Below are 26,152 nucleotides of genomic sequence, written 5' to 3'. Positions count from 1 at the left end.
TGTTCCACTAACTTGTACCATAAAGAAGAGAAGAGAAGAGTTTACCAGGGTATGTTCCATTCCCAGTTAGTGTCTCCCAGTCAGTGTCCATAGCAGCACTGTGACTGCTCAGATGAATTGGTCCAGTGGGTGGAGTCTTTCCCTTCCTCACAGCAAGCTCCGCCTCTATTCAACAAAACCCATTTCAGTCACACTTCTTATGAAATCCATGTCTATAATGCATTATACATTTACTTATAATGTGTGTGTGTGTGTGTGTGTGTGTGTGTGTGTGTGTGTGTGTGTGTGTGTGTGTGTGTGTGTGTGTGTGTGTGTGTACCTGTCTGCCTTGTCTCTATGTGGGTGTAGTTGACTTGGAGCTGGGGTCCGATTAGCCTCACAGCATCCTCCACTGCCTGAAGCAACTCAGTCACCATGTCACTGTTGTCACGGTTGTCACTGTTGTCACTGTTGTTGAGGTGACCGGAGGACTCCAGCAGGTCTTCCACTGCTGTAAACATCTACACAGCAGAGGAGAAAACAGTAGATAAGAGAAGATTGTAAATGGTAAATGGTGCATTTATATAGCGCCTTTATCCAAGGCACTTTACATAGATTGTGTATTACATTCACCCATTCACTCACACATTCATACACCGATGGCGGAGGAAGCAATGCAATGCACCAACCTGCTCCATCGAGAGCAATTAGGGGTTCAGCATCTTGCTCAAGGACACTTCAACACTAACTCTGGGGGAACCTGGGATTGAACTTCCAAGTGGGCACTCTTGGACGCGTGCGTGCGTGCGTGCGTGCGTGCGTGTGTGTGTTTCATCCATGATTGCTACCTCCTGTAGTACATCTCCATGACTTGGCTTTCCTTCAGAGAGGTCAGTGCAGCTGTTCCACATCAGGGACAAGACATTAGACAGACCTGATGAAGACTGTAGACAGACAGACAGACAGACAGACAGACAGACAGACAGACAGACAGACAGACAGACAGACAGAGCAAACATGTTTTGACATAGTGTAAGGACACTAGATAATAGACTACTATGCTACTTATACTATGAAACAGATGTATATTGGTTATTTGTCCAGAAATGTTAAAAATGTTATTTAGATGTTTTTCATAGGGTTCATGCCATTTATTCTGACTTTGCAAGTTGCAAGTAATTCTGGATAAGAGTGTCGGCTAATAGTAAATTGACACCACAACATACTGTACATTAAATATACTGTAGCTACAACTCACCTGTGTATTGTCGGCTTTGAACTGGTCACACTGCAACTCTACATGGAAGAGAAGGGGAACAAACTGATAAGAGCTATATGAGCGAGCACACACTAGTTGTCCACTGTTTATATTATATTTGTGGGCTCGCTCCAGTGAGCGAGCACACATGCACTACCGGTATTTGTCCACTTTTTATATTTATATTTATACATTTTACACAGTTATTATTGCTTGTTATTAATTTTTAATTATTTTTACTCTTTATAATGAGAGTCTAATGGGAGCATATTATGTTTTCCCCCTGGGGGAAGGAGTCTCCCAGCTATGACGCATTTTTTACCTTTTTTTCCCTGTATAGTAAAGTTAATGGGACACCAAGTCTAGCAGGTGATAACATCAATTAAGCTACTTCTCAGAAAGGGTTATCATACCAAAACTTAAACTAGAGACATGCAGGAAGACAAAAATGTAAAAAACGTACGGTCACCTTGGGTGGTACCAATTTGTGAATGTATCAGTATTGGCCCCTGTCATAACTGTACTGCATGGCTAGAGAGAGAGATCGTTTTGACAGCCCTGATATCTTCCAAACAAATTGTCCTCACGGCCAAAATATTCAATTTAGATACTTGTTTTTTTTACATTATGTAGCTACACTTGTCTTCTTTCACACACTGGGCCTGATTCATCAAGCCATATTACACCCATATTTTGATCGTACCGGCATTTCGTAAATACGGAAATACGTCAGGAAATACACCAGCTCTGAGGCTGACTTACCAGGGCGCAAAGCGCGCGTATGTTATTTAGAATGCTTTATCAATGCAAAATCATTTTCAATTCAGTGTGGATAAGCTGTCACTGAGTGGTGCTATAAGAGGCTGTTGTGGTCACTAGGAAGTGTGCATGCAAAGTTTCATGCCGATCGGGCCAATGGTGCCAGTGAATATCTGTTGACAGACGGACGGACGGACACACAGACAGACAGGGTGCACAACATAGTCTCGGCCACGAAGGGGGACACCTAGTATAGATCCCTGGGGAACTCCAGTCAATTGGGTTTTAAGCACCCTGGGCGCGAACGGCGCTGTATGTTGTTCTAACGGAAGTGGCAAAATGCTGCTTTTTAGGGAAGTTATGTCATGCGGTGCAGGTCTGTTTACATCCCCCAGCGAAACAAACAAAAATTGATTGTAACTCTTAACTCACTCTTAATAGGTGTAAGTGTCACCTCATAGAACACTCTCTGCCTCATATCATGCCCAGGCTTTTCTCTTCGCAGATGAGTAAGCCTGGCTACGCATGGTTACGTGTTTAAAATAATAATGGTGTCATAGATCTCACCTAAGCATGGGGTCCTTTCGTTTCCGTAGTTAGTGTACCCAGCTGAACAATTGCACCAGTAGCTTCCTTCACGGTTTTCACAAGTCCCCTTCACGCCACAAATGTCTCCATCTTCCTGACATTCATCTATATCTGGAAGGTGCAGAAGGAGGTGGAGGTAATGGTTGGTGGGGGTTGGAGACAGAGAACATTACTTGACGTGACTCTTAGGTGTCATATTCAATTTATGTGAGATGACCTATATATAACACTATACCCTGGGAAGGATAGGAAGTTTTGGTATCATGGGACAGGGTCAAATGTTGGTGGGGAGATTCAGGGTACAGGAGTTTTAATGTAACTCTGGGATCCTATTCTTCTGCCCGGCGTAATGCCGCGCAATGCCCCTTAGCACAGAGTGCAAGGTGCATTTGGTATCGTCCCAGCTGTTAAATTTCACTTAGTGCTCGGTGCTAAGCAGAAGATAGGTCCCTAAGCACTTTACTGTGTGGGAAGATAAGCAGAAACTGTTTTTGTTTGTAACTCACCTCTGCAGCCATTATGGGTGGAATTGAGGTCCTGGTTGGTGTATCCTGACTCACAGGTGCAGGTGTAGCTACCAAGTAGGTTAGTACAGTAGGCATTAGGACCACATATGTCCTTGTCCCTTAAACACTCATTAATGTCTGAGAGAGAGAAAGAAAAAGAGAGATCATCAATTGTATTATTGCATTATTATTATGTTGAAACCGTGAAATTAAGACAACATCCGGAAAAAGTCACATGGCCGAAGCTCCACCTCCTAGAACACTCTCTGCCTCATATCATGCCCAGGCTTTTCTCTTCGCAGATGAGTAAAGCCCTTTGCACACAGGCGCGTTTAACCGCACGGATAAAACGGACAATGTAATTTTTTGAAAAGAAAACAATGATTCTCTATGACCTCATGCACACCGGCTCCGAATTAGCCGTGCGACGAGTGGCTGCCGCCGTGCGTTTTTTTCTCGATCGAACCCAGTTCGATTCGTGCGTCTTGTCGCATGCGGTAAAAAACTCATCACTCCTTTTATGACTCCTTTTTGGATCCGCAGCGCCGATTCCGCTCAGCCTTGCACACCAAATCCAATGTGTTTTATTCATGCCGCAAACGAAAAAAACGCAACTGTCCTGTGTGCAAAGGGCTTAAAGGTGGTTGCACACTGCTGCGTTTTTCGTTGCAAAATGCGTTTTTCAGGGCAAGGAGAGAGAGAAAGATAGAGAGAGCAAGGGACCGAGTGGTGCGCGAAACGGGCGTCAGTGTGCAAACGTGACTGACATAACGTGAGGTTGATTTTTTTATTCACGCTCTCCGAAATTCACTCAGTGTGCAACCAGCTTAAGCCCTTTGCACACAGGCGCGTTTATTCGCACAGATAAAACGGACAATTTCATTTTTTTAAAAGAAAACAATGATTCTCTACAACCTCATGCTCACCGGATCCGAATTTGCCGTGCGACGAGTGGCTGCGGCCGTGCGTTTTTTTCTCGATCGAACCCAGTTCGATTTGTGCGTCTTGTCGCATGCGGTAAAAACTCATCACTCCTTTTAGACTCCTTTTGGGATCCGCAGCGCCGATTCCGCACAGCATTGCACACCAAATCCAATGCGTTTTATTCACGCAGCAAACGAAAAAAACGCAACTGTCCTGTGTGCAAAGCCTGGCTATGTGAGCTTAAGTTTAAGTGTTTAAAATCATAATCATGTCATGGATCTCACCTGAGCATGGGGTCCTTTCGTTGCCGTAGTTAGTGTACCCAGCTGAACAATTGCACCAGTAGCTTCCTCTGCGGTTTTCACAAGTCCCCTTTACGCCACAAATGTCTCCATCTTCCTGACATTCATCTATATCTGGATGGTGCAAAAGGAGGTGGAGGTAATGGGTGGTGGGGGTTGGAGAAAGAGAACATTATTTGACATGGCTTACAGTAAGTGCCATATTCAACAACAACGCAGAATGTTCTATCATGGCAAAGCCCAAAATTAGACCCCTTTTGAAGCATTTCCTGCATTTATGTGGGATTTGATTCATGTGAGATTACACATAATAATAATACAAACTGTACTTAAAGGAATAGTTCACCCCCAAAATCCCTTTTTTTCTATCGATTACTCACCCTATTGAGACTTGAGTTAGTTAATCCCATTGATTCCGCATGGAGACACAATGCATTTGTGTCTCTATCAAGAATCAATGGGATACATTTATTATAATCAAATTATTGGCTTATATTAGGTATGCGACAAAAACAAAAAATATCCATGAATTCAAGTCTCCATGCGGGGTGAGTAATTGATAGAAAAAACGAAATTTGGGGGGTGAACTATTCCTTTAAGTACAGTAAGTAAATGTACCGTTACTTTGTTACTTTACACCACCTGCCACAATCTGTCTCTCTGCACACAACTCCAGCTTCTATTATCCCCAGTTAACATTTATACCAGAATAACCAATGGCTGCTGTAGTAGTCTTCCAGGCTGCCTGAGCAATGGTCAGTTCCATTAGTCTAAAAGTGTCCAGAAAAATAAAACATAATCACTAGTAAGACACCTCAGGGCGACATGCGACCTCTGGGAATGCCCATATTATTAATAAATATAGCAAAATCAATTTCAATTCAGCGTGGATAAGCTGTCACTCAGTGGTGCTATAAAATGCGGTTGTGGTCACAAGTGTACACGTATGCAAAGTTTCATGCCGATCGGGCCAATGGTGCCGGTGAATATCTGTTTACAGACGGACACACAGACAGACAGGGTGCACAACATAGTCTCGGCCACGAAGGGGGGCACCTAGTATAGATCCCTGGGGAACTCCAGTCAATTGGGTTTTAAGCACCCTGGGCGTGAACTGCGCTGTGAGTTGTTCTAACGGAAGTGGCGGAAGTGCTGCTTTTTTGGGAAGTTATGCCATGCAGTGCGGGTCTGTTTACATCCCCCAGTGAAACAAACTAAAATTGATTGTAGGGGTCCTTTCGTTGCCGTAGTTACTGTACCCAGCTGAACAATTGCACCAGTCGCTTCCTTCACGGTTTTCATAAGTCCCATTCCCGCCACAAATGTCTCCATCTTCCTGACATTCATCTATATCTGGAAGGTGCAGGAGGGGGTGGAGGTAATGGGTGGTGGGGGTTGGAGACAGAGAACATTACTTGATAATGACTCTTGGGTGCCATATTCAAAAACAACGCAGTTATGTTCTATCATAGCAAACCACAAATTAGACACCCCAACCTTTTGAAGAATTTCCTGCATTTATGAGGGATTTGATTTATGTGAGAGATTAACAAAACTATACCCTACAGGGGAGGATAGGAAGTTGTGGTATCATGGGACAGGATCAAAATGTTGGTGGGGAGATGGAGAGAGTCAGCGTGCAGGAGAAATAATGTAACTCATATTCTTCTTATTCAATGACCCTTAGCAGAGAGTGCAAGGTGCATTTGGTATCGTCCCCCCGGCACAGCTGTTAAATGGGAAAGTTTGTTTGTTTGTTTGTAACTTACCTCTGCAACCATTATGGGTGGAATTAGGGAGTAGGTTGCTGTATCCTGACTCACAGGTGCAGGTGTAGTTATGAGGCAGGTCAGTACAGTAGGCATTAGGACCACAGATGTCCTTGTCCCTTAAACACTCATTAATGTCTGAGTCTGAGAGAGAGAGAGAGAGAGAGAGAGAAAGAGAGAGAGAGAGAGAGAGAGAGAGAGAGAGATTTGTGTTCTAGCACTGTATGGGAACAGTTATTTCTTCATAGACATTCTGTACATTTTTACAAAAAAACTGTACAAGTAACAGTTGTCTCTTTGACATTATGTTGGCAGTTGGCTGGTCTTGATGTGGGGCGCTATCGAGCCATTAGACCACATCCCTTTTTGCGAATATAAAAAGATGTACATTTTCGCCACTTGTGAAGTGTGTGCAAAGTTGCAAAACTTTTGGAGTACCTTTAGCGCCTTAAAAATCTTTACGATTACAATATGGTTTCGCACTACTGTGCAGTGCTCAGAGTCGGGCCCTAGTTATTAATGGAGTTGGAACAACTAAAGTTCAGGAGCAGGGCCACACCTCCAATTCCGTTATCTCCACCTTCTATCAAGCCACCTCCAATCTGTTATCTACTCGTCCTATCAAGCCTCCTCCAATCAGGACACCTCCGCCTGTATATAAATGCCTTCTAACCCATTCTTCTCCCTCTGTTCTTGTTTTCGCCCCCCCCCCCCCCCCCCCCCCCCCTACTTCTCTTCTCTTCCTCTATATTCTTTTATAGGTTCCTGATGGGGGTTTTGTTGTGCCCGGGAGCGACAGTGGTAGTCCTGAAGTTCCCCACCTCGGCTTAATTCCAGTCTGGATGGCACATGATCCGTCGTGGATCATCTCTTTTCGTTAATAGTTTTCTCATGCATTTCGTTAACCGTTTGCCTTTTCATTTAGTTAATAAACCTTGTTTCGATCTAAAGTGGTGTGGTCCTTGATAGTGAATTGAGCAGTACAATTTACCAGCACATCATTAATTGCCTATTGAGGTGCACTTGTCTTGTGCACATGGATATTGCTGAGACTTGAACATCAATATTGTTGCTGTGATTAGGATAATATCACAAATTGATTCCTGTTCATATATAATGACATTAATATAATGTTATTCCTGTTTAAATTGTTGTAAAACCACTGTCTAATGCCATGGCCAATGGTATCTAAAAGTGTTAATACAGTAGGTCTGGAAAGGGAATACTTTGTAAGTCTCAACGAAGGTTTAATTCTTCCAATGAGATCTGATGTTTTGAAAAATAATTGTGTATTCTACACAGACTGTTATCCAAGATAATTACATGAAGCAGAAACAGTGAACACCATAAATAATCCATGGCAGACAATAAAACATGGAGCTTACTTGAACAGATCACACCAGCATCGTTAGCATGGTTGCAGCCATGAGCTCCATATCCCCAGTGAGAGCAGGCATCAAGGAACCTCTCATGGCCCAAACACTTCACAAAAGTCAACCAGATTTTACCAAGGCCTGGACCAAAGAACGGCCCTCTTTTGGCTTCCAGAGCTGTTCCACAGCCCACCTGTCTACACACTACCTGAGCGTCATTGAGATCCCAGAGATCATGACATATTGTTCCCCACTGGCTGTCATGATAAACCTCCACTCTACCAGAGCATCCATCATGACCATTCACAAGTTTTATCTGCGGAGAACCTGAGGACAGAAAGTTAACATATTACAACATATATAAGTAGTACTACTACTACTAATTGCGACCATAGGTCGCAGTGCAGTTTAGTATGTGAACGGTCACAGCTTGACCGTATCTCTGTCCGTCTATAACTCCTGACACTGTGGTTCCCTTGACACATCACTGTGACATCACAGGTGTCAGGGGAACCACAGTGTCAGGTGTGGTCTATGGGTTTGCCAGCTCTGACATCACGCTTGACATCACTGTGATGTCATGGGAACCACTCTAACAGAATCCCTTTTATGCCCATATATGGAGATCCCTGATGTCATCAATATTAAGCCCATATCTAACAGGACTTCATATGGGAATGCCCATATATGGAGGAAGACAGCCCATATCTGTGTGGCTGGTTCAGACAGGGATCTCCATGTATGGGCATTAAAGAGATTGTATGTATGATGTCAGATGTGATAGACGTCATAGGATTTTCACATAACGAATAACAGAGTAAGCATGTTTGGGGTCTCACAGCATACAGTATCTCCATATACAGTACATGGATCTCCATATATGTGTAGCAGGGGTCTCCATATATATGGGTAACTGGTCCGATATACATCCAGACGGCCAATACATGGCACGACCTTGCCCTTTAGGGCGAGGTCGCTTGTCGCCCTGAGGCTTAATAATAATAATAATAATAATAAACATATTATTGCAACCGTAGGTCGCAGTTTATGAAGACTGTCACATCTGTATCACATATCACATATGTAGATCCATAGACACGTAACGTGTCTATGGATCTACATTTATTTTTAAAGAAAAGCTGCATGCATAAAAGCAATGGAAGGCCAAAAGGTAGAGTGAATATCAAAACATACCTGTACACGTCAGAGCAACATTGTCACATGCTGCAGGATGGGCCTGAAGTGAGCAGTCTGCGATAGAGGTCTCATGACCCAAACACCTACTTGTAAACCCTCTCAGCCCTTTGCTTTCACCAAAGTAAGGTTTTACTTGGGGACTGACTGGATTTCCACATTCTAGCTCGCTACATGTCAACACAGCCTTGCTCGAGCTCCAGTCATTACTACACAGTTTCACCCACTTCTTGTTGTGGAAAACTTCCACTCCACCAGAGCAACGGTCGGTGCCATTGACCAGCTTGGTTTTGTCTGGGAATCAGGGAAGAGACACATTTAAAAGTTTCAGAAATTCAAATGTTCATGGAAAGTTTTACTTGACTCTTCAGGGTCCAGTAGTAGCTAGGGAAAAACAAAAAGTGGTATAATTTAACTGTGCATCACTTCCTGATGATCATTAATTAATTCCTGTTCAAATTTACCAATCGAGTCTCGAAAAATTATGAATATGTCTGCAAGGTATAGTACTTCAAAAGCCTACAGTATATGATGGTTTAATACTTAGTCATCCAATCAGATCTGATGTCTTTGAAAAATTACTTTGACTATTTATCTCATATAAACTGTAATCCAAGGGAATAATGCACGTTAATTCATCAGGTGAATTACATTAAACGTAAACAGAAGAGAACAACATAAACAAGTTCAGGAGCAGGGCCACACCTCCAATTCCGTTAGCTCCACCTTCTATCAATCTGTTATCTACTCGTCCTATCAAGCCTCCTCCAATCAGGACACCTCCGCCTGTTATAAATGCCTCCTAACCCATTCTTCTCCCTCTGTTCTCGTTTTCGTCACCCTACTTCTCTTCTATTCCTCTATCTTCTTTTATAGGTTCCTGATGAGGGTTTCGAACTTTCGTCGTGCCCGGGAGCTACGGCGGTACCCCTGAAGTTCCCCACCTCGGCTTAAGTCCAGCCTGGATGGCACGTGATCCATCGTGGATCATCTCTTTTCATTAATCGTTTTCTCATGCATTTCGTTAACCGTTTGTCTTTTCATTTAGTTAATAAACCTTGTTTGAATCTAAAGTGGAGTGGTCCTTGATAGTGAATTGAGCAGTACAATTTACCAGCACATCATTAATTGCCTGTTGAAGTGCACTTGTCTTGTGCACATGAATATTGCTGAGACTTGAACATCAATCTGGTTGCTGTGAGTAGGATAATATCATGAAATGATTCCTGTTCATATAGCCTATAATGATAATAACATCATGTTATCCTGTTTAATTGTTGTAAAACCACGCCATGGCCAATGGTATCTAAAAGTGTTAATACAGTAGGTCTGGAAAGGGAATACTTTGTAAGTCTCGACCAAGGTTTAATTCTTCCAATGAGATCTGATGTTTTGAAAAATAATTGTGTATTCTACACAGACTGTTATCCAAGGGAATTACATGAAACATAAACAGTGAACAACATAAATAATCCATGGCAGACAATAAAACATGGAGCTTACTTGAACAGATCACACCAGCATCTTTAGCATGGTAGCAGTTATGAACTCCATATCCCAAGTGAGAGCAGTCATCAAGGAACCTCTCATGGCCCAAACACATCACTTGAGTCAACCAGATTTTACCAAGGCCTTCACCAAAGAACGGCCCTCTTTTGGCTTCCAGAGCTGTTCCACAGCCCACCTGTCTACACACTACTTGAGCATCAATGAGACCCCAGCCATCATGACATATGGTTCCCCACTGGCCTTCATGATAAACCTCCACTCTACCAGAGCATCCATCAGGACCATTCACAAGTTTTATCTGCGGAGAACCTGAGGACAGAAAGTTAACATATATTACAACATATAATTTAGTAAGTACTACTACTAATTGCGACCGTAGGTCGAAGTTTAGTATGTGAACGGTCACAGCTTGACCGTATCTCTGTCTGTCTATAACGCCTGACACTGTGGTTCCTCTGACACATCACTGTGACATCACAGGTGTCAGGGGAACCACAGTGTCAGGTGTGGTTTATGGGTTTGCCGCTCTGACATCACGCTTTGACATCACTGTGATGTCATGGGAACCACTCTAACAGAATCCCTTTTATGCCCATATATGGAGATCCCTGATGTCATCAATATTAAGCCCATATCTAACAGGACTTAGACCCATATCTGTGTGGCTGGTTCAGACAGGGATCTCCATGTATGGGCATAAAAGGGATTGTATGTATGATGTCAGATGTGATAGACGTCATAGGATTTTCACATAACGAATAACAGAGTAAGCATGTTTGGGGTCTCACAGCATACAGTATCTCCATATACAGTACATGGATCTCCATATATGGGTAGCAGGGGTCTCCATATATATGGGTAACTGGTCCGATATACATCCAGACGGCCAATACATGGCACGACCTTGCCCTTTAGGGCGAGGTCGCTTGTCGCCCTGAGGCTTAATAATAATAATAATAATAATAATAATAAACATATTATTGCAACCGTACGTCGCAGTTTATGAAGACTGTCACATCTTGTCTGTAGATATGTAGATCCATAGACACGTAACGTGTCTATGGATCTACATTTCTTTTTAAAGAAAAGCTGCATGCATAAAAGCAATGGAAGGCCAAACGATAGAGTGAATATCAAAACATACCTGTACACGTCAGAGCAACATTGTCACATGCTGCAGGATGGGCCTGAAGTGAGCAGTCTGCGATAGAGGTCTCATGACCCAAACACCTACTTGTAAACCCTCTCAGCCCTTTGCTTTCACCAAAGTAAGGTTTTACTTGGGGACTGACTGGATTTCCACATTCTAGCTCGCTACATGTCAACACAGCCTTGCTCGAGCTCCAGTCATTACTACACAGTTTCACCCACTTCTTGTTGTGGAAAACTTCCACTCCACCAGAGCAACGGTCGGTGCCATTGACCAGCTTGGTTTTGTCTGGGAATCAGGGAAGAGACACATTTAAAAGTGTCAGAAATTCAAATGTTCATGGAAAGTTTTACTTGACTTTTCAGGGTCCAGTAGTAGCTCGGGAAAAACAAATAGCGGTATCATTTAACAGCACATCACTTCCTGATGATCATTAATTAATTCCTGTTCAAATTTACCAATCGAGTCTCGAAAAGTTGTGAATATGTCTGCAAGGTATAGTACTTCAAAAGCCTATGATGGTTTAATACTTAGTCATCCAATCAGATCTGATGTCTTTGAAAAAATTACTTTGACTATTTATCTCATATAAACTGTAATCCAAGGGAATAATGCATGTTAATTCATCAGGTGAATTACATGAAACATAAACTGAAGAGAAAACATGAATAAGTTCAGGAGCAGGGCCACACCTCCAATTCCGTTAGCTCCACCTTCTATCAATCTGTTATCTACTCGTCCTATCAAGCCTCCTCCAATCAGGACACCTCCGCCTGTTATAAATGCCTCCTAACCCATTCTTCTCCCTCTGTTCTCGTTTTCGTCACCCTACTTCTCTTCTCTTCCTCTATCTTCTTTTATAGGTTCCTGATGGGGGTTTTGTCGTGCCCGGGAGCGACAGCGGTAGTCCTGAAGTTCCCCACCTTCGGCTTAAGTCCAGCCTGGATGGCACGTGATCCGTCGTGGATCATCTCTTTTCGTTAATCGTTTTCTCATGCATTTTGTTAACCGTTTGTCTTTTCATTTAGTTAATAAACCTTGTTTCAATCTAAAGTGGTGTGGTCCTTCATTGTGAATTGAGCAGTGCAATTTACCAGCACATCATTAATTGCCTGTTGAAGTGCACTTGTCTTGTGCACATGAATATTGCTGAGACTTGAACATCAATCTGGTTGCTGTGAGTAGGATAATATCATGAATTGATTCCTGTTCATATAGCCTATAATGATAATAATATCATGTTATCCTGTTTAAATTGTTGTAAAACCACACCATGGCCAATGGTATCTAAAAGTGTTAATACAGTAGGTCTGGAAAGGGAATACTTTGTAAGTCTCGACGAAGGTTTAATTCTTCCAATGAGATCTGATTTCTTTCAAAGATAATTGTGTATTCTACACAGACTGTTATCCAAGGGAATTACATGAAACATAAACAGTGAACAACATAAATAATCCATGGCAGACAATAAAACATGGAGCTTACTTGAACAGATCACACCAGCATCGTTAGCATGGTTGGAGGAAAAAACTCCATATCCCAAGTGAGAGCAGGCATCAAGGAACCTCTCATGGCCCAAACACATCACACGATCCAACCAGATTCGACCAAGGCCTTGACCAAAGAATGGCCCTCTTTTGGCTTCCAGAGCTGTTCCACAGCCCACCTGTCTACACACTACCTGAGCATCATTGAGATCCCAGAGATCATGACATATTGTCCCCCACTGGCCTTCATGATAAACCTCCACTCTACCAGAGCATCCATCAGGACCATTCACAAGTTTTACCTGTGGAGAACCTGAGGACAGAAATATAAAGTTGACATATATTACAACATGATATCTGTAATAATAATGATAAGAAGAAGTAGAAGAAATCACGCAAAGCTGTACACAGTATCTCTAAAGTCATGTCATCAACATGGATCTGTCCAATTTCCCATATTCCATCCTGATTGTCTACCATTGCCTTCTAAAGTTTGTAACTACTTCTAAACATTCCACAAGATAATCTTTCCGTGCCATTGGAAATTGATGGAATCAATAGGGAATCAATGGGATAGAGAATCAATAGGGAACCAATGGGAGCAGGAATCAATAGGGAATCAAAGGGAGTGGGAATCAATAGGGAATCAATTGGCTGAGTATTGGTCGAGCTTCACATGACGTCCCCGGCTATCTAGGCAATAAATAGGCAACCACACTTGCAATTTCCAATTGCATCTCTCTAGTTATCATCATCATGTAAAGTCATTTACAAATGATTACCACAGTCACGTTTCTAAAGACAAGCTGCATGTGTATTAAAGGCATGGAAGGCCCAATAGATAAAACATACCTGTACAGTCACTTCTTTTCAGTACACACAGTAACCCTGTGAAATAAGACAGGCTCTATTAATCTGTGATGTTTTTCCACACCAGATGACAAGCAGTCAGTGCAGTATAATCCACAGACATTATAATCACAAAGTGATGCTAAGAAGTAAGCTGAGGCCCATAGGGCAGGAGCCTACCTCCTGTTTCCTTAGTGTGAGGCAGCTTGATGTACAAGTACACCTACTGTATGTCACAGGGACGTGACACCCCCCAAGCCAACGCTTGATGCTGAGTACCGAGCAGGATAAGTCCCTGCGACATACTTGCGTCGTGTCCAGGGGTGTACTTGTGCATCAAGCTGCCTCACGCTACAGAAACAGGAGATAGGCTCCTGACCTATGGCCTCCTTGCTCGGCAAGGCTTATAATATCTGAAGAGATATTTTACAACCCACCCTATCTTTCCTCTACACCACAATGTTACTCTTTTTGGTTTATTTCTACTTCTTTTCATTCTATTTTAATGTGTTGCTGTTTTCAAAAATGTATAACGAGTTCGTTATGCTCTGTGTTTTGATGTAACAGAGAATTTTTCTCCAAAATAGGAAATGTGCAAGCTTGAGGCGCTGCACAAAGTAACACGCTGTGAGCTTTTGTGTAAGCTTTTGTCTGTTGTTTTTAAATGGCCACGGTAACACATTTAGCTAGGGATCCTGTGGAACCCCTCCAAGGACCCCTGGGGGGTCCCCGGATCCCACTTTGAGAACCACTGATATATACAGCATAGACAGTGACAGTCCACAAGTGCTGTCACCCAGGCGGATGCGTGCACGCGCCCATCTGTGCGTGCACAACCTCGCCCTAGGCGAGGTTGCTTCTCGCCCTTAGGGCGTCTTACTGGTATTGTATGCTGTATATTATTGCGACCATAGGTCGCAGTTAACTATGAAAACCGTCACATCTTGTCCGTACGTCCGTCCGTCCGTTTGTCCGTCCAACCGCGAGTGAGTAAAGACTCATGTCTTTGTCCCTTGCATGCCCAATGCCCATTGTGTGCCCATACTGTATATGGAGATCCCTGATCCCCTTATATGTCTATAGCTGAAAATATTTTGTCCACATTTTGTCCAACTTAAACAACCAACTACAGCTCGAATCACACTTGCAAATGAATTCCGTCCTGTGCATATTCCATCCTGGGCGAGGTCACATTTCGCTGTGAGGCGTCTTACTGGCATTGTACAGTATACACTTTCAATGTGGCTGATCTAGGATGAGGCAGGGCATACATACAAACAGGCGAAGCCACATGTGGGACATACTGGATGTACAAACCATCAAGGCCACATGTACAGCCATTTGGATGTAGGCCACGCTTCAGAGCCCGGACAGCTTTTGGGACCGGACATTTTTTGGGAACCGGACAAAGCCAGATGTTGGAGCTTAGCTCCTGTTCGAGGAGCACCGCACAAATCGCAATAGTGTGAAGTGAGCTGTGTTATTTATGAGTTAATTTCATCAAGCGTCCTCATAGCCGTGGGAAGAATAGGTGCTGCAGAGTATCCCCTAGCTGTGGTTTTATGTTTAGGACTTAATATTATTTCTGCTGCATTCTTGTGTTCTGACTTGCCACCGCTGCCCGCCGCTGCTTTGCCAGTGTGCCACTGTTGTATATGTGTATAATATGTTTCAAATCATCGCCTTGGCATAGCTAATATGCCAACATCTGCGTATGCTTATTTGGGGGTATTTGTCCAATCCTATGTTATGTTAGGCTATTTGATATGCTACATTGCATGACGATTCTGCAATTAAGCCTATTTATATTAATAAAAAACAGAATTAAACCGATTATAAAATTAATTAAAAAATAGTTTTTTTTACGCACACGCCTGCTGAGCGTCCTGCTAGGCAAACACAGCGCGTCCTGCGAAGCTTGGCCAATGGCACCAAGGGCGTACAACAAACATTTAGCTGTTTGTGCCAAGTTGTAGGCCATATCTAGGCCAGATGTAGAGGTCACGCTTCAGGTTACTTAAGCCCTGGACATTTTTGTAAGCCTCTGCCATTTTTGAACATGTTTTTCCCTTCGGTTCTTGACCGGACAAAGCCAGATGTAGGAGCTATAGCTCCTGTTCCAGGAGCACCGCTCAAAAATATGAAATGCTGTGTGTGAAAGAAAGACGGGGGGCGAAAACATGTCATGTTGGCAGATTCTCATGAGTCATGACACACACACATGCAGGCACGCACGCTGTTTATCTGACAATACCGCTGGTTATCTGGCAATGCCGTTACTATGGAGATGGCAGTCAGTCATGGCTCTGCGCCTGGATGTGGGACTGTTTTATAATGCAGTTGCTGGTTGCAAGTCACAACTCGTCTTTGCTTTGGTAGCTTTATAGTTATCACCCCGCCTTTTATCCCTCAATAGGCTTAATAATGATCGGGTTTTGTTTTCAAATAATTGTAGTGGGGTAAAAAGTAGGCAACAATATTATTTGCGGTGGTGGGAAAAGTGCAACATATTTTTTACTTAAAGGAGTAGTTCACCACTTTTCAACCTGTCTTCATATAATAGGTCCTCACTAATGTTCATGATAAAATATCAAAAAAAAATTCTACTCAGTCCAAGTCTCCTAGGAGAGCTGTGGGAAGTTCAGAATCCATCGTCTTGTGACATCCTCATTTTCCAAAATTTAATCAATATTTTTGAAAAAAATATTTCGATTTTTATTATCGCGAGAACAATGGCTTCCACTTTAAAATTGCAACTTTTCAGGATTAGAAAGCCTGCAGTTTCTATAAACTGGATTGGCAATCGATGATGTCACAAGACAATACTGTGTCAATACTGCACGGTAGAAATACTCTGTTACAAGTCTGGAATTCAAAATTGACTTGATTAAAGATACAAACGTAATGGTAACAAAAAGTACCAAAATTCGTTATGCAGAATGTCATATTTCAATTTTTCAAACGTATAAAATGTCTAAACATTTTGAAAATAGACAATCTACAAGCGTTGCATTATGAGATTTAGATCTGCTATTTTCAAATAGCCAAAAAATATAAGGTGTAATGTGGTTAATATGTGTTTGTAATAATCTACAAAGTAACTAAAGTTTTCAAATAATTGTAGTGGAGTAAAAATACAATATTTGCCTCTGAGATCTAGTGCAGTAGAAGTAAAAGTACTGAAAATTGTAAATAATCCAGTAAAATAAAAATACCTCAAAAGTATACTCTATGTACTTAGTTATTTTACACCACTGATTATTTGCTTCTGAGATGTAATGGATTAAAAGCATAATGTATTAAAACACATAAATACTCAAGTAAAGCAAAAGTACTTTGAAATAGCTCTGAAGTACATTACTTGAGTAAATGTACGTATAGTTACTGAAAGTTCCACCGTGGATAGACTTACCCATAATCAGTAACGCCTTCCCAGGCCCCATGTCAAAGACGGACCAGTTGAGCTCACTCAACTGATGACTGTATCAGAAATAGTAGCCTAGAGATGGCCCTCTGTCAAGATGACCAACCCTACAGAATAAAATCCTCAACCTCTCTGCAGATACGGAGAGAAAGAGAAAGTAAAGTAAAGCAGATGAAGAAAAACAGGAATATGCATGGCACTCTGCCCAGGACTACACCTCCCTCAGAGGTAGCCTACTGTGAGAATCAGACCATCCGAGCACAGGTATGTCAGACCTAGCCGCAAATTGCAACACTAGATTTTATTTTAATCGGATGAATCTAGGGTTGCAATCGGAGGTATTGCAACCCTAGATTCATCCGATTAAAATAAAATCTAGTGTTGCAATTTGCGGCTGTCAGGCCTACTGTATGTACGGTTACCTGGAATAGTTGTTCTCAAAGTGGGGTCTGGAGACAGACAGGGGGTCCTTGAGGGGGTTCCAGGGGGTCCCCAGCAAAACGAGTCTAAACATTTTAAACATTTCAACGTCTACTCGGGATTTTGTGAGCATCCCCGGACAAATGTTAAGTTGCTTGATTCAGTATTTAGATATATGAATTTTATCAGACAGGCCCCTGTCTTTCTCTCAGAAAGACTGGTGGGCGAGGTTACCCTTGTCCTATACAAAACCATTGTAACTCCATTTTAATCAGGTTAGATGAGGTCGAACCAATATCATGTTCCACTATCATGTTTCATTCACTGAAAACACAATTGTCCTTGGATCCGGTGACTGATATTGTTGTCCTTTTAATATGTGAGGCTGGCGTCGCTGGCGTGTGTTTTTCAACTACTTTTTAAATATTTAATTACATTTTATTTAAATTTTCTTCCAAATTATAAAAAGTGTTGCCTGTTATGACATAATCCCAGAATTGGGACACTATAGGGTTCATGTGGTTAAGGTTAAATCTTGAATTGAGGGTATGTGCAGGATGTGTGGTGATGAGGCCAATAATGGGCCCAGTTCTGTACATTGAGGCTGGACATTTTGTCTTGGTGGAAGAAGTACTCAGATTTATTTTTATTTTTACTTGAGTAAAAGTAGAAAAATGTAATAGTATAGATTCTTAACTTTGACAATTTGGCTAATCAGGATGAAGCGGGGTATGGGTTGTTAAGTAACGGATTACATGTAACGCCGTTACGTAATCAGATTACAAAAAACGTGTAACTTGTAAAGTCCTAGGTTACATTTTAAAATGTGTAATCTGGATTACAGTAACGGAGGTGAATGACGGGGGTTACATGGTGGATTCCATTCTCCCCCTCCCCTCATGAATTTTACAAAATACGTTATAAAAACACCAAACAATAAAATACTCAAGTAGAAATACCAGTACACATTGTCACAGCATCGCTTCAGGGAACAGCAGCATGTTATGCTATGTTCAGTCGTAAGACGGTGGTGCGCATCGAAAATAGCAGATATACAAGCTCACAACGTGTCTAACCGCGACGCATTGTGAATTTGTAGGTCTGCTGACACCATTTCCACCCGGAACGTCTCTCAGCCAATCAATGACTACTATTTGACGTATCCCTCTCTGTGATTGGCTGGGATACCGGGTCCATTGTAACACGTTGTTGTTGTTTTTACTCTGAGCGTTACGTGGAGAGGTTGGTTGAAAACACTGGGCATTTATGGGTCAGTGACGTGACGCCCCAAAAAATGTGTTTTTAAAAAAACTTTAAATTGCAGGCATAAAAGTTATTTACTTTTGTTCTACTCACTCTCAACCTTATGGAAATACATTTTGTTTTTGGAGCGGTGAAAGCACTCCCAATAGACAGGTATGTCCGTGGGTATGTGGGTGGCTGGCTGGCTGGCCGTGTCCGTCCGTCCGTAGTCTGGCAATACCTTGAGTGGCCACACACAACACACTAGTTAAAGGAGGGGCGCTGTTTTGTGCAGGCCAGGCACACTCACCACTCACTCTCACACACACACACACACACACACACACACACACACACACACACACACACACACAGGGTATAGCTACTCAGATTCACCGCTCCACTTCGAACCGAGGTTTGATTTTTAGATATTTTATTGGAATCAGACTTTATTCAGCAGTTTGTTGTACTTGTGCCTAAAATCGTCATATGGTGTGACATGAAAATAATTGTTCATAAAATGAAAATGGAGTACATCTTTCTTAAGTTACTCACTTTATCAAAGTCCTTTATCATAACTAACCAGTGATCCACTATAGTTTTTTGAAAATTAATTATATCTGTATATTTTTTTCATAATCGACACTCTGTGTGAGGCCCATGTTCATGATCTTACAACATATTTTAAATGTATTCTGTCAAAACTTTCTCTAAAATTACACAAATATTTGTGACTCTTCCTGATAATATTCTCTATGTAATCCATAAACATTTTTTTGGTTTAATCATTAATAAAGGTATGATTTTTCACTATTTGGAATGTCACACCAAATGATTTAGTGTCACACCGTATGATCATATCTTCATGTGTCAAAGCAAACTGTGTTTTAACCTACCTATTAGTGAGTACTGAACTTTACTGATTGATTAAACAATTACCCAGGATAACATGGCCTTAATATTTCTGAACAGGATATTATTGTAGGGCTTTAACATGGGATAAGAAAGAATTGTAGTAGTAGATGGATGATGAGGATGTGCACAGGAATGCTACGCACACCTAAGTCTTCTGCCGGCCCACGGCAGAAGGATCCTAAAGAGACAATAAGGCGCATAGCCACACTTGGAGCCAAGGCAACATTTTATTAACACCAATTAGTGGAAACAGAACTCAGCATTCAGGTAAATTGCTTTTTTCCGAAGTCTCCTGAACTTGAACACAGCATTTTGTGTTGAACAAATGTAATTAGGAATCATTACATTACACCACATCTCCACTAGCTAAAGAGTGCTGGGTTGCGCAACTCCGAAAATAGCTGATCTACAAGCTCTCGCAGCACAACGTGTTGAGAGCTTGTAGATCAGCTATTTTCACTAGTTTTGTCTCGGGTCCTACCTTAACACTGTCCACTGTCCAGTCCAGTGTGTGAAAGTACAAAAGTATTAGATCAGATTAGATTATACATTTAGACTGTATTGTACATCAGCCAGTCGTATTTGGTGAGGGTAGCAAACCGGCTGCCTTGTTGCGGTTCTGCTATGCCACAGACAACCTCCTGCTCTTCGTAGAAAATGCAGTCTCGCCCCTTTGGCTCCTCTCTCCTTGCTGGGTCATTGTTTAGTTTCTCCCTGTACTTTCTCGTTCTCTCAGCACTTGTCATTTTCCAGCTGACAAAAGAAAATGGAATGTATAATTTAAGACAAAGAGAAAATATTGTTTAGATTGAAACAATATGTTAAGGTTTCTGTGAAGGGGTTTCTGCTCTGTCTGATGAATTTGAAGTATCACTGAATGAAGCTAAATTACATTTTATGTAAAAATGTTTAAAACAAATGTTTAAATGTACAAAAGAAACATGGAACTTTGTTATTTATTGTTATATCTGTAGTTAAATACAGTATAAATCATATGGTGTGACAATCAAGTCATATGGTGTGACAAGCAGACATGTCACACCATTATGATTAAGTGTCACACCATATTACGTTTTCTGCATTTAGGTTTACCTTGAGGCTACTATGTACACATTAGCATGCTAACAGCATGCTAGCTATAACAAAGCAACCTAGATCTACATGGAAATATGACCAAAACTTCAAATAACTTAAGCTTTTTTTAATGAAAAGGTGTCACACCAACAGACATCCAAAGTGGTGAGTTTGTCAAAGTTTCAACAAGATGGCATTTCATGAAAATGTTAAAATCATAACTCACCTCAGACACCTGTCTTGCAGTTGTGCTGGGAGTGCTGAATAGCCTTACAGAAGAAGGACCTCTCTAGCCAATAGGTGTCCAAATAATTGCCTGTTTAATTTGTCCAAACTAGTGTCACACCAAATGATTTTGGTTTGGGGGACAAAATGTTTTTGATCAGAAATGACTGAAAACATTATGCTTTGACTTTGAAAAGATATAGGCTCACAAATAGACATTTCTTTAGCCTAAATTCATTTTCAAATGATTTTTAGCAATTATTTTTCTTAGTTTTATTCAAGTTCCCACTTTGAGAAACAAGGTCAGGACAGTCACACCATATGAGTTTTGCCATGTTTGGTTGAAAATTCTGAAGAAATGAGGAATGAAATGTTTTAATCTTGAGTAAGTTCACATAAAGCTTAATGTCCTGCACAATATTCAGAAGGTTTTTGACAAATATATTTTTTATTTATACATGTTTGACACCGAGGACAGCGAAAACGTTACGTCACGTCACCCACCCTTATTCGTTTTCTGTTGGGAAATAAAAGCTAATAATCTTATTTTGGAACGCTGTTTCTGCCTTTAATTACAATGGCAGCACTGATAAGTTTAACACTAACAAATAGGTTCAGGGACGATTTATGGAATATTTACAACAATCCATCTGAAAGGAAAACTGCACACAAGACAGAAGGAGATACTGATATGATCGATGAAGGCTTACACATGCTGTTTCTACAACGGTAAGCGAAAGGCTGTCCTTATAAAGTTTCCCATAGCATCTGGCTAGTGTTAGCTTCAGGCTAAAGGTGGCTTGTTTAAGCCATTGGTTCTCAAAGTGGGGTCCGGGGACCTACATGGGTCCTTGAGGGAGTTCCAGCCCAGGGAGTCCCCAGCTAATTGATAGTTAGGAACCAAATGGACCCTTATGGGTCTGTAGAGTGTACACAATTTAAATGCACCCCCAGCTAAATGCTAGTTTGGAAACAAATGGACCATGGGTCTGTAACTCTCACTGTGTACAGTGAGAGTTAAAATTAACATTGATTTTACAATATAAATTGGGGTCAGAGATAGAATAAATGGGGGTCCATTGGCTAATAAGTGTCCATTTGGGGGTCCTTGACATGAAAAAGTGGTGAACTTGGTGGGCGCTGGTTTAAGCTTCGCTTGTTTAGCCTTGGATCAAGACAGTCATAGGTCAGTCTTGTATCGAGGCTGGCTATGGATTGTTATGAGTAAAACATGATTTTATTTTTTATTTTTTTTGATGGGAGAACGGATGCTGGTCGTTCTCAGCAAGAGTATGTCAGTGACAGAGGTTGGTTGTTTGCATTGAGAGGCGGCCGACGTCACAAGTGAATGCTTGGAATTGGAAATTAACAGTACAGCACCTTAATATACATATTTCTTATATATGCCTACTCTATGTACAGTATACAGTATATATGGACATTAAACATTTGGCCATTGCTTAGAAAGAGAGTACCAGTCATTTGCATATAAAGCTATTAAGTCGTTTTTCTTTATTTTGTTTGTAGGTATACTTTTGCCTTCTGTGTGTACTGTGCCTGCATGCCTATGAATAGGATGGGGAAGGTGTACACTACTGTATTTTAACATCATATGGTGGTACTTGGAGAGAAAAATATTGTCTTGAGTGGTACTGGTAAAAAAATAAGGTTGAGAGCCTGATCCAACCTATTTTCTGAACATGCAGTATTTTGTGTGAATTACAGTATGTGTACAAGTGGTGTTATCCAGTATGCAAATCTTCAAAATTAGATATTTTATGATAATACTGTTATCAGTCATAATAAATCGAGTTTTGCTTAAAAGTAATCCAAAAGTAACTGAAAGTAACCAGTAGTTACTTTTTAAATTGTGGTAATCGGATTACGTTACTGACTACACTTTTTTGCAAAGTAACTTGTAACTGTAGGGGATTCCTTTTTAAAAGTAACCCTAACAACCCCACTACAAACAGGCAAAGCCACATGTGGGACATACTGTATGTACAAACCATCAAGGCCACATGTACAGCCATTTGGATGTAGGCCACGCTTCAGAGCCCGGACAGCTTTTGGGACCGGACATTTTTTGGGAACCGGACAAAGCCAGATGTTGGAGCTTAGCTCCTGTTCGAGGAGCACCGCACAAATCACAATAGTGTGAAGTGAGCTGTGTTATTTATGAGTTAATTTCATCAAGCGTCCTCATAGCCGTGGGAAGAATACATGTAGGTGCTGCAGAGTACCCCCTAGTGGTGGTTTTATGTTTAGGACCTAATATTATTTCTGCTGAATTCTTGTGTTCTGACTTGCCACCGCTGCCCGCCGCTGCTTTGCCAGTGTGCCACTGTTGTATATGTGTATAATTGCGACCGTCAGGTCGCAGTTACTATCAAAACCTTGACCAGCTGTCTGTCTGTCTGTCTGTCTGTCTGTCTGTCTGTCAGTCTGTCCGTCACACGTCACACGTCTCACATTTGCCCTGCTCATATCTCCGCAACCGTTGCCCCCATCCATGCCAAATTTTGCACACACACTCCTTGCCTGCCAAACCACAACCTTCACCCATCAATACTCACATGGCCCTCTTCTAGCGCCACCATGAGGCCCATTCTTGCAAAACACATTTTTGGACACTGCTCCTACAATCTTTGCCCTAAAATCATGCAAATCGGTACACAGTATGTCTACACTCATCTCATCAACATGGATCTGTCCCATTTAGCGCCACCTTCAGGCCGATTTTTTAAAACACATTTTTGGACACTACTCCTACAGATTTGGCCCTAAAATCATGCAAATCGCTACACAGTATGTCTACACTCATCTCATCAACATGGATCAGTCCCATTTAGCGCCACCTTCAGACCGATTTTTTAAAACACATTTTTGGACACTACTCCTACAGATTTGGCCCTAAAATCACGCAAATCGCTACACAGTATGTCTACACTCATGTCATCAACATGGATCTGTCCCATATAGCGCCACCATCAGGCCGTTTTTTTTTTTTTTTCAAACACATTTTTGCACACTGCTCCTACAGATTTTGCCCTAAAATCACGCAAATCGGTACACAGTATGTCTACACTCATCTCATCAACATGGATCTGTCCCATATACCGCCACCGTCAGGCTGATTTTTTCAAACACATTTTTGGACACTGCTCCTACACATTTTCCCCTAAAATCACGCTGCGACCTGACGGTCGCTTATCTCCCGATTAGGGAGTCTTACTGGTATGTTTCAAATCATCGCCTTGGCATAGCTGATATGCCAACATCTACCTATGCTTAGTTATTTGGGGGTATTTGTCCAATCCTAAGTTATGTTAGGCTATTTGATGTGCTACATTGCATGACAATTCTGCAATTAGGCCTATTTATATTAATAAAAAACAGAATTAAACCGATTATAAAATTAATTAAAAAACAGATTTTTTACAAGGGCGCACACGCCCGCTGGGCGTCCTGCTAGCCAAACACAGCGCGCCCTGCGAAGCATAGCCAATGGTAGCCTGACTGCAAGCGTCAGACTCTATCACACACTTCGTTTTGGGATTAGAGTCTGATCCTTCGGACAGAGATTCTACTTCAGCGGGGGCGGGCTGAAGCCTATTGACGTCACACACACACACATACACACACACACACACACACACACGCTTAGAGCCCCCGACGGCGACGTGGCGTGACATTGCAAAAATATGTTATTTCTCATAACATATAATATGACTGCATGTTTACGTTAGTGCAAAATGGTATTAAAACGTAATGAAACGGCACTATTGTATAGTTTATTAAAATAATTCGAGTCGAGTCTGACTCCGCCATGACAGTTTTCACGGACCAATCAGAGTCCACTAGAGGCTCACGTGGGCAGAAGAGCACCAATCAGAGTCCACTAGGGACTCTCACGTAGGCAGAACAGCTCCGAAGGGAGGGGGCTGGGGGGGGGGGGGGCTGGGACCGGACCAGCCTACCACGTGCCTCAAGTCTACAGCCCCGATTGGCCCATTCAATTCGCCCGCTCCTCGGACGAGCTTGAAATAAAATAAAATATCTCCGGGTTCAGTCCACACTACACACCACCCACCAACAGGGGGTGGTGATGTGCGGACTGATTTATCAGGCTAGGCCAATGGCACCCAGGGCGTACAACAAACATTTAGCTGTTTGTGCCAAGTTGTAGGCCATATCTAGACCAGATGTATTAGGCCACGCTTCAGGTTACTTAAGCCCTGGACATTTTTGTAAGACTCTGCCATTTTTGAACATGTTTTTCCCTTTGGTTCTTGACCGGACAAAGCCAGATGTAGGAGCTATAGCTCCTGTTCCTGGAGCACCGCTCCAAAATATGAAATGCTGTGTTAAAGAGAGACGGGGGCGAAAACATGTGTCATGTTGGCAGATTCTCATGAGTCATGACACACACACATGCAGGCACGCATGCTGTTTATCTGACAATACCGCTGGTTATCTGGCAATGCCGTTACTCTGGACATGGCAGTCAGTCATGGCTCTGTGCCTGGATGGATATAATGCTGTTGCAGGTTGCAAGTCACAACTCGTCTTTGCTTTGGTAGCTTTAGTTATCACCCCGCCTTTTAACCCTCAATAGGCTTAATAATGATCAGGTTTTGTTTTCAAATAATTGTAGTGGGGTAAAAAGTAGACAACAATATTATTTGCAGTGGTGGGAAAAGTACAACATATTTTTTACTTAAGTAAAAGTGTCAATACTGCACGGTAGAAATACTCTGTTACAAGTCTGGAATTCAAAATTGACTTGATTAAAGGTACAAACCTAATGGTAACCAAAAGTACCAAAATTCATTATGCAGAATGTCATATTTAAATTTTTCAAACGTATAAAATGTCTAAACATTTTGAAAATAGACAATTTACAAGCGTTGCATTATGAGATTTAGATCTGCTATTTTCAAATAGCCAAAAAATATAAGGTGTAATGTGGTTACCGGTAATATGTGTTTTGTAATAATCTACAAAGTAACTAAAGTTTTCAAATAATTGTAGTGGAGTAAAAATACAATATTTGCCTCTGAGATCTAGTGCAGTAGAAGTAAAAGTACTGAAAATTGTAAATACTCCAGTAAAGAAAAAATACCTCAAAAGTATACTCTATATGTACTTAGTTATTTTACACCACTGATTATTTGCTTCTGAGATGTAATGGATTAAAAGCAT

The 26,152-nt window shown here is 41.6% G+C and overlaps 1 protein-coding gene across 1 annotated transcript in view; it reads right to left on the bottom strand.

The window, feature by feature from the left end:
* Positions 1-12,109, bottom strand: part of LOC308297358 (adhesion G protein-coupled receptor E3-like) — a gene marked incomplete at both ends in the record, with an annotated part of 28,258 nt that extends 16,149 nt beyond the window's left edge. Inside the window, 7 exons of the mRNA XM_080740770.1 lie at positions 46-165; positions 320-500; positions 1,238-1,275; positions 3,091-3,228; positions 8,827-8,946; positions 11,480-11,599; positions 12,106-12,109. Of these exons, the coding sequence (XP_080596896.1) occupies positions 46-165; positions 320-500; positions 1,238-1,275; positions 3,091-3,228; positions 8,827-8,946; positions 11,480-11,599; positions 12,106-12,109 (721 nt within the window). The remainder of the gene's footprint in view (positions 1-45; positions 166-319; positions 501-1,237; positions 1,276-3,090; positions 3,229-8,826; positions 8,947-11,479; positions 11,600-12,105) is intronic.
* Positions 12,110-26,152: the final 14,043 nt, after the last annotated feature.

This window comes from Nannobrachium achirus (genome assembly GCF_963921795.1).
Source record: "Nannobrachium achirus genome assembly, chromosome: 13".
NCBI classification, from domain to species: Eukaryota; Metazoa; Chordata; class Actinopteri; order Myctophiformes; family Myctophidae; genus Nannobrachium; species Nannobrachium achirus.
This window is presented reverse-complemented; position numbering and strand designations above follow the sequence as displayed.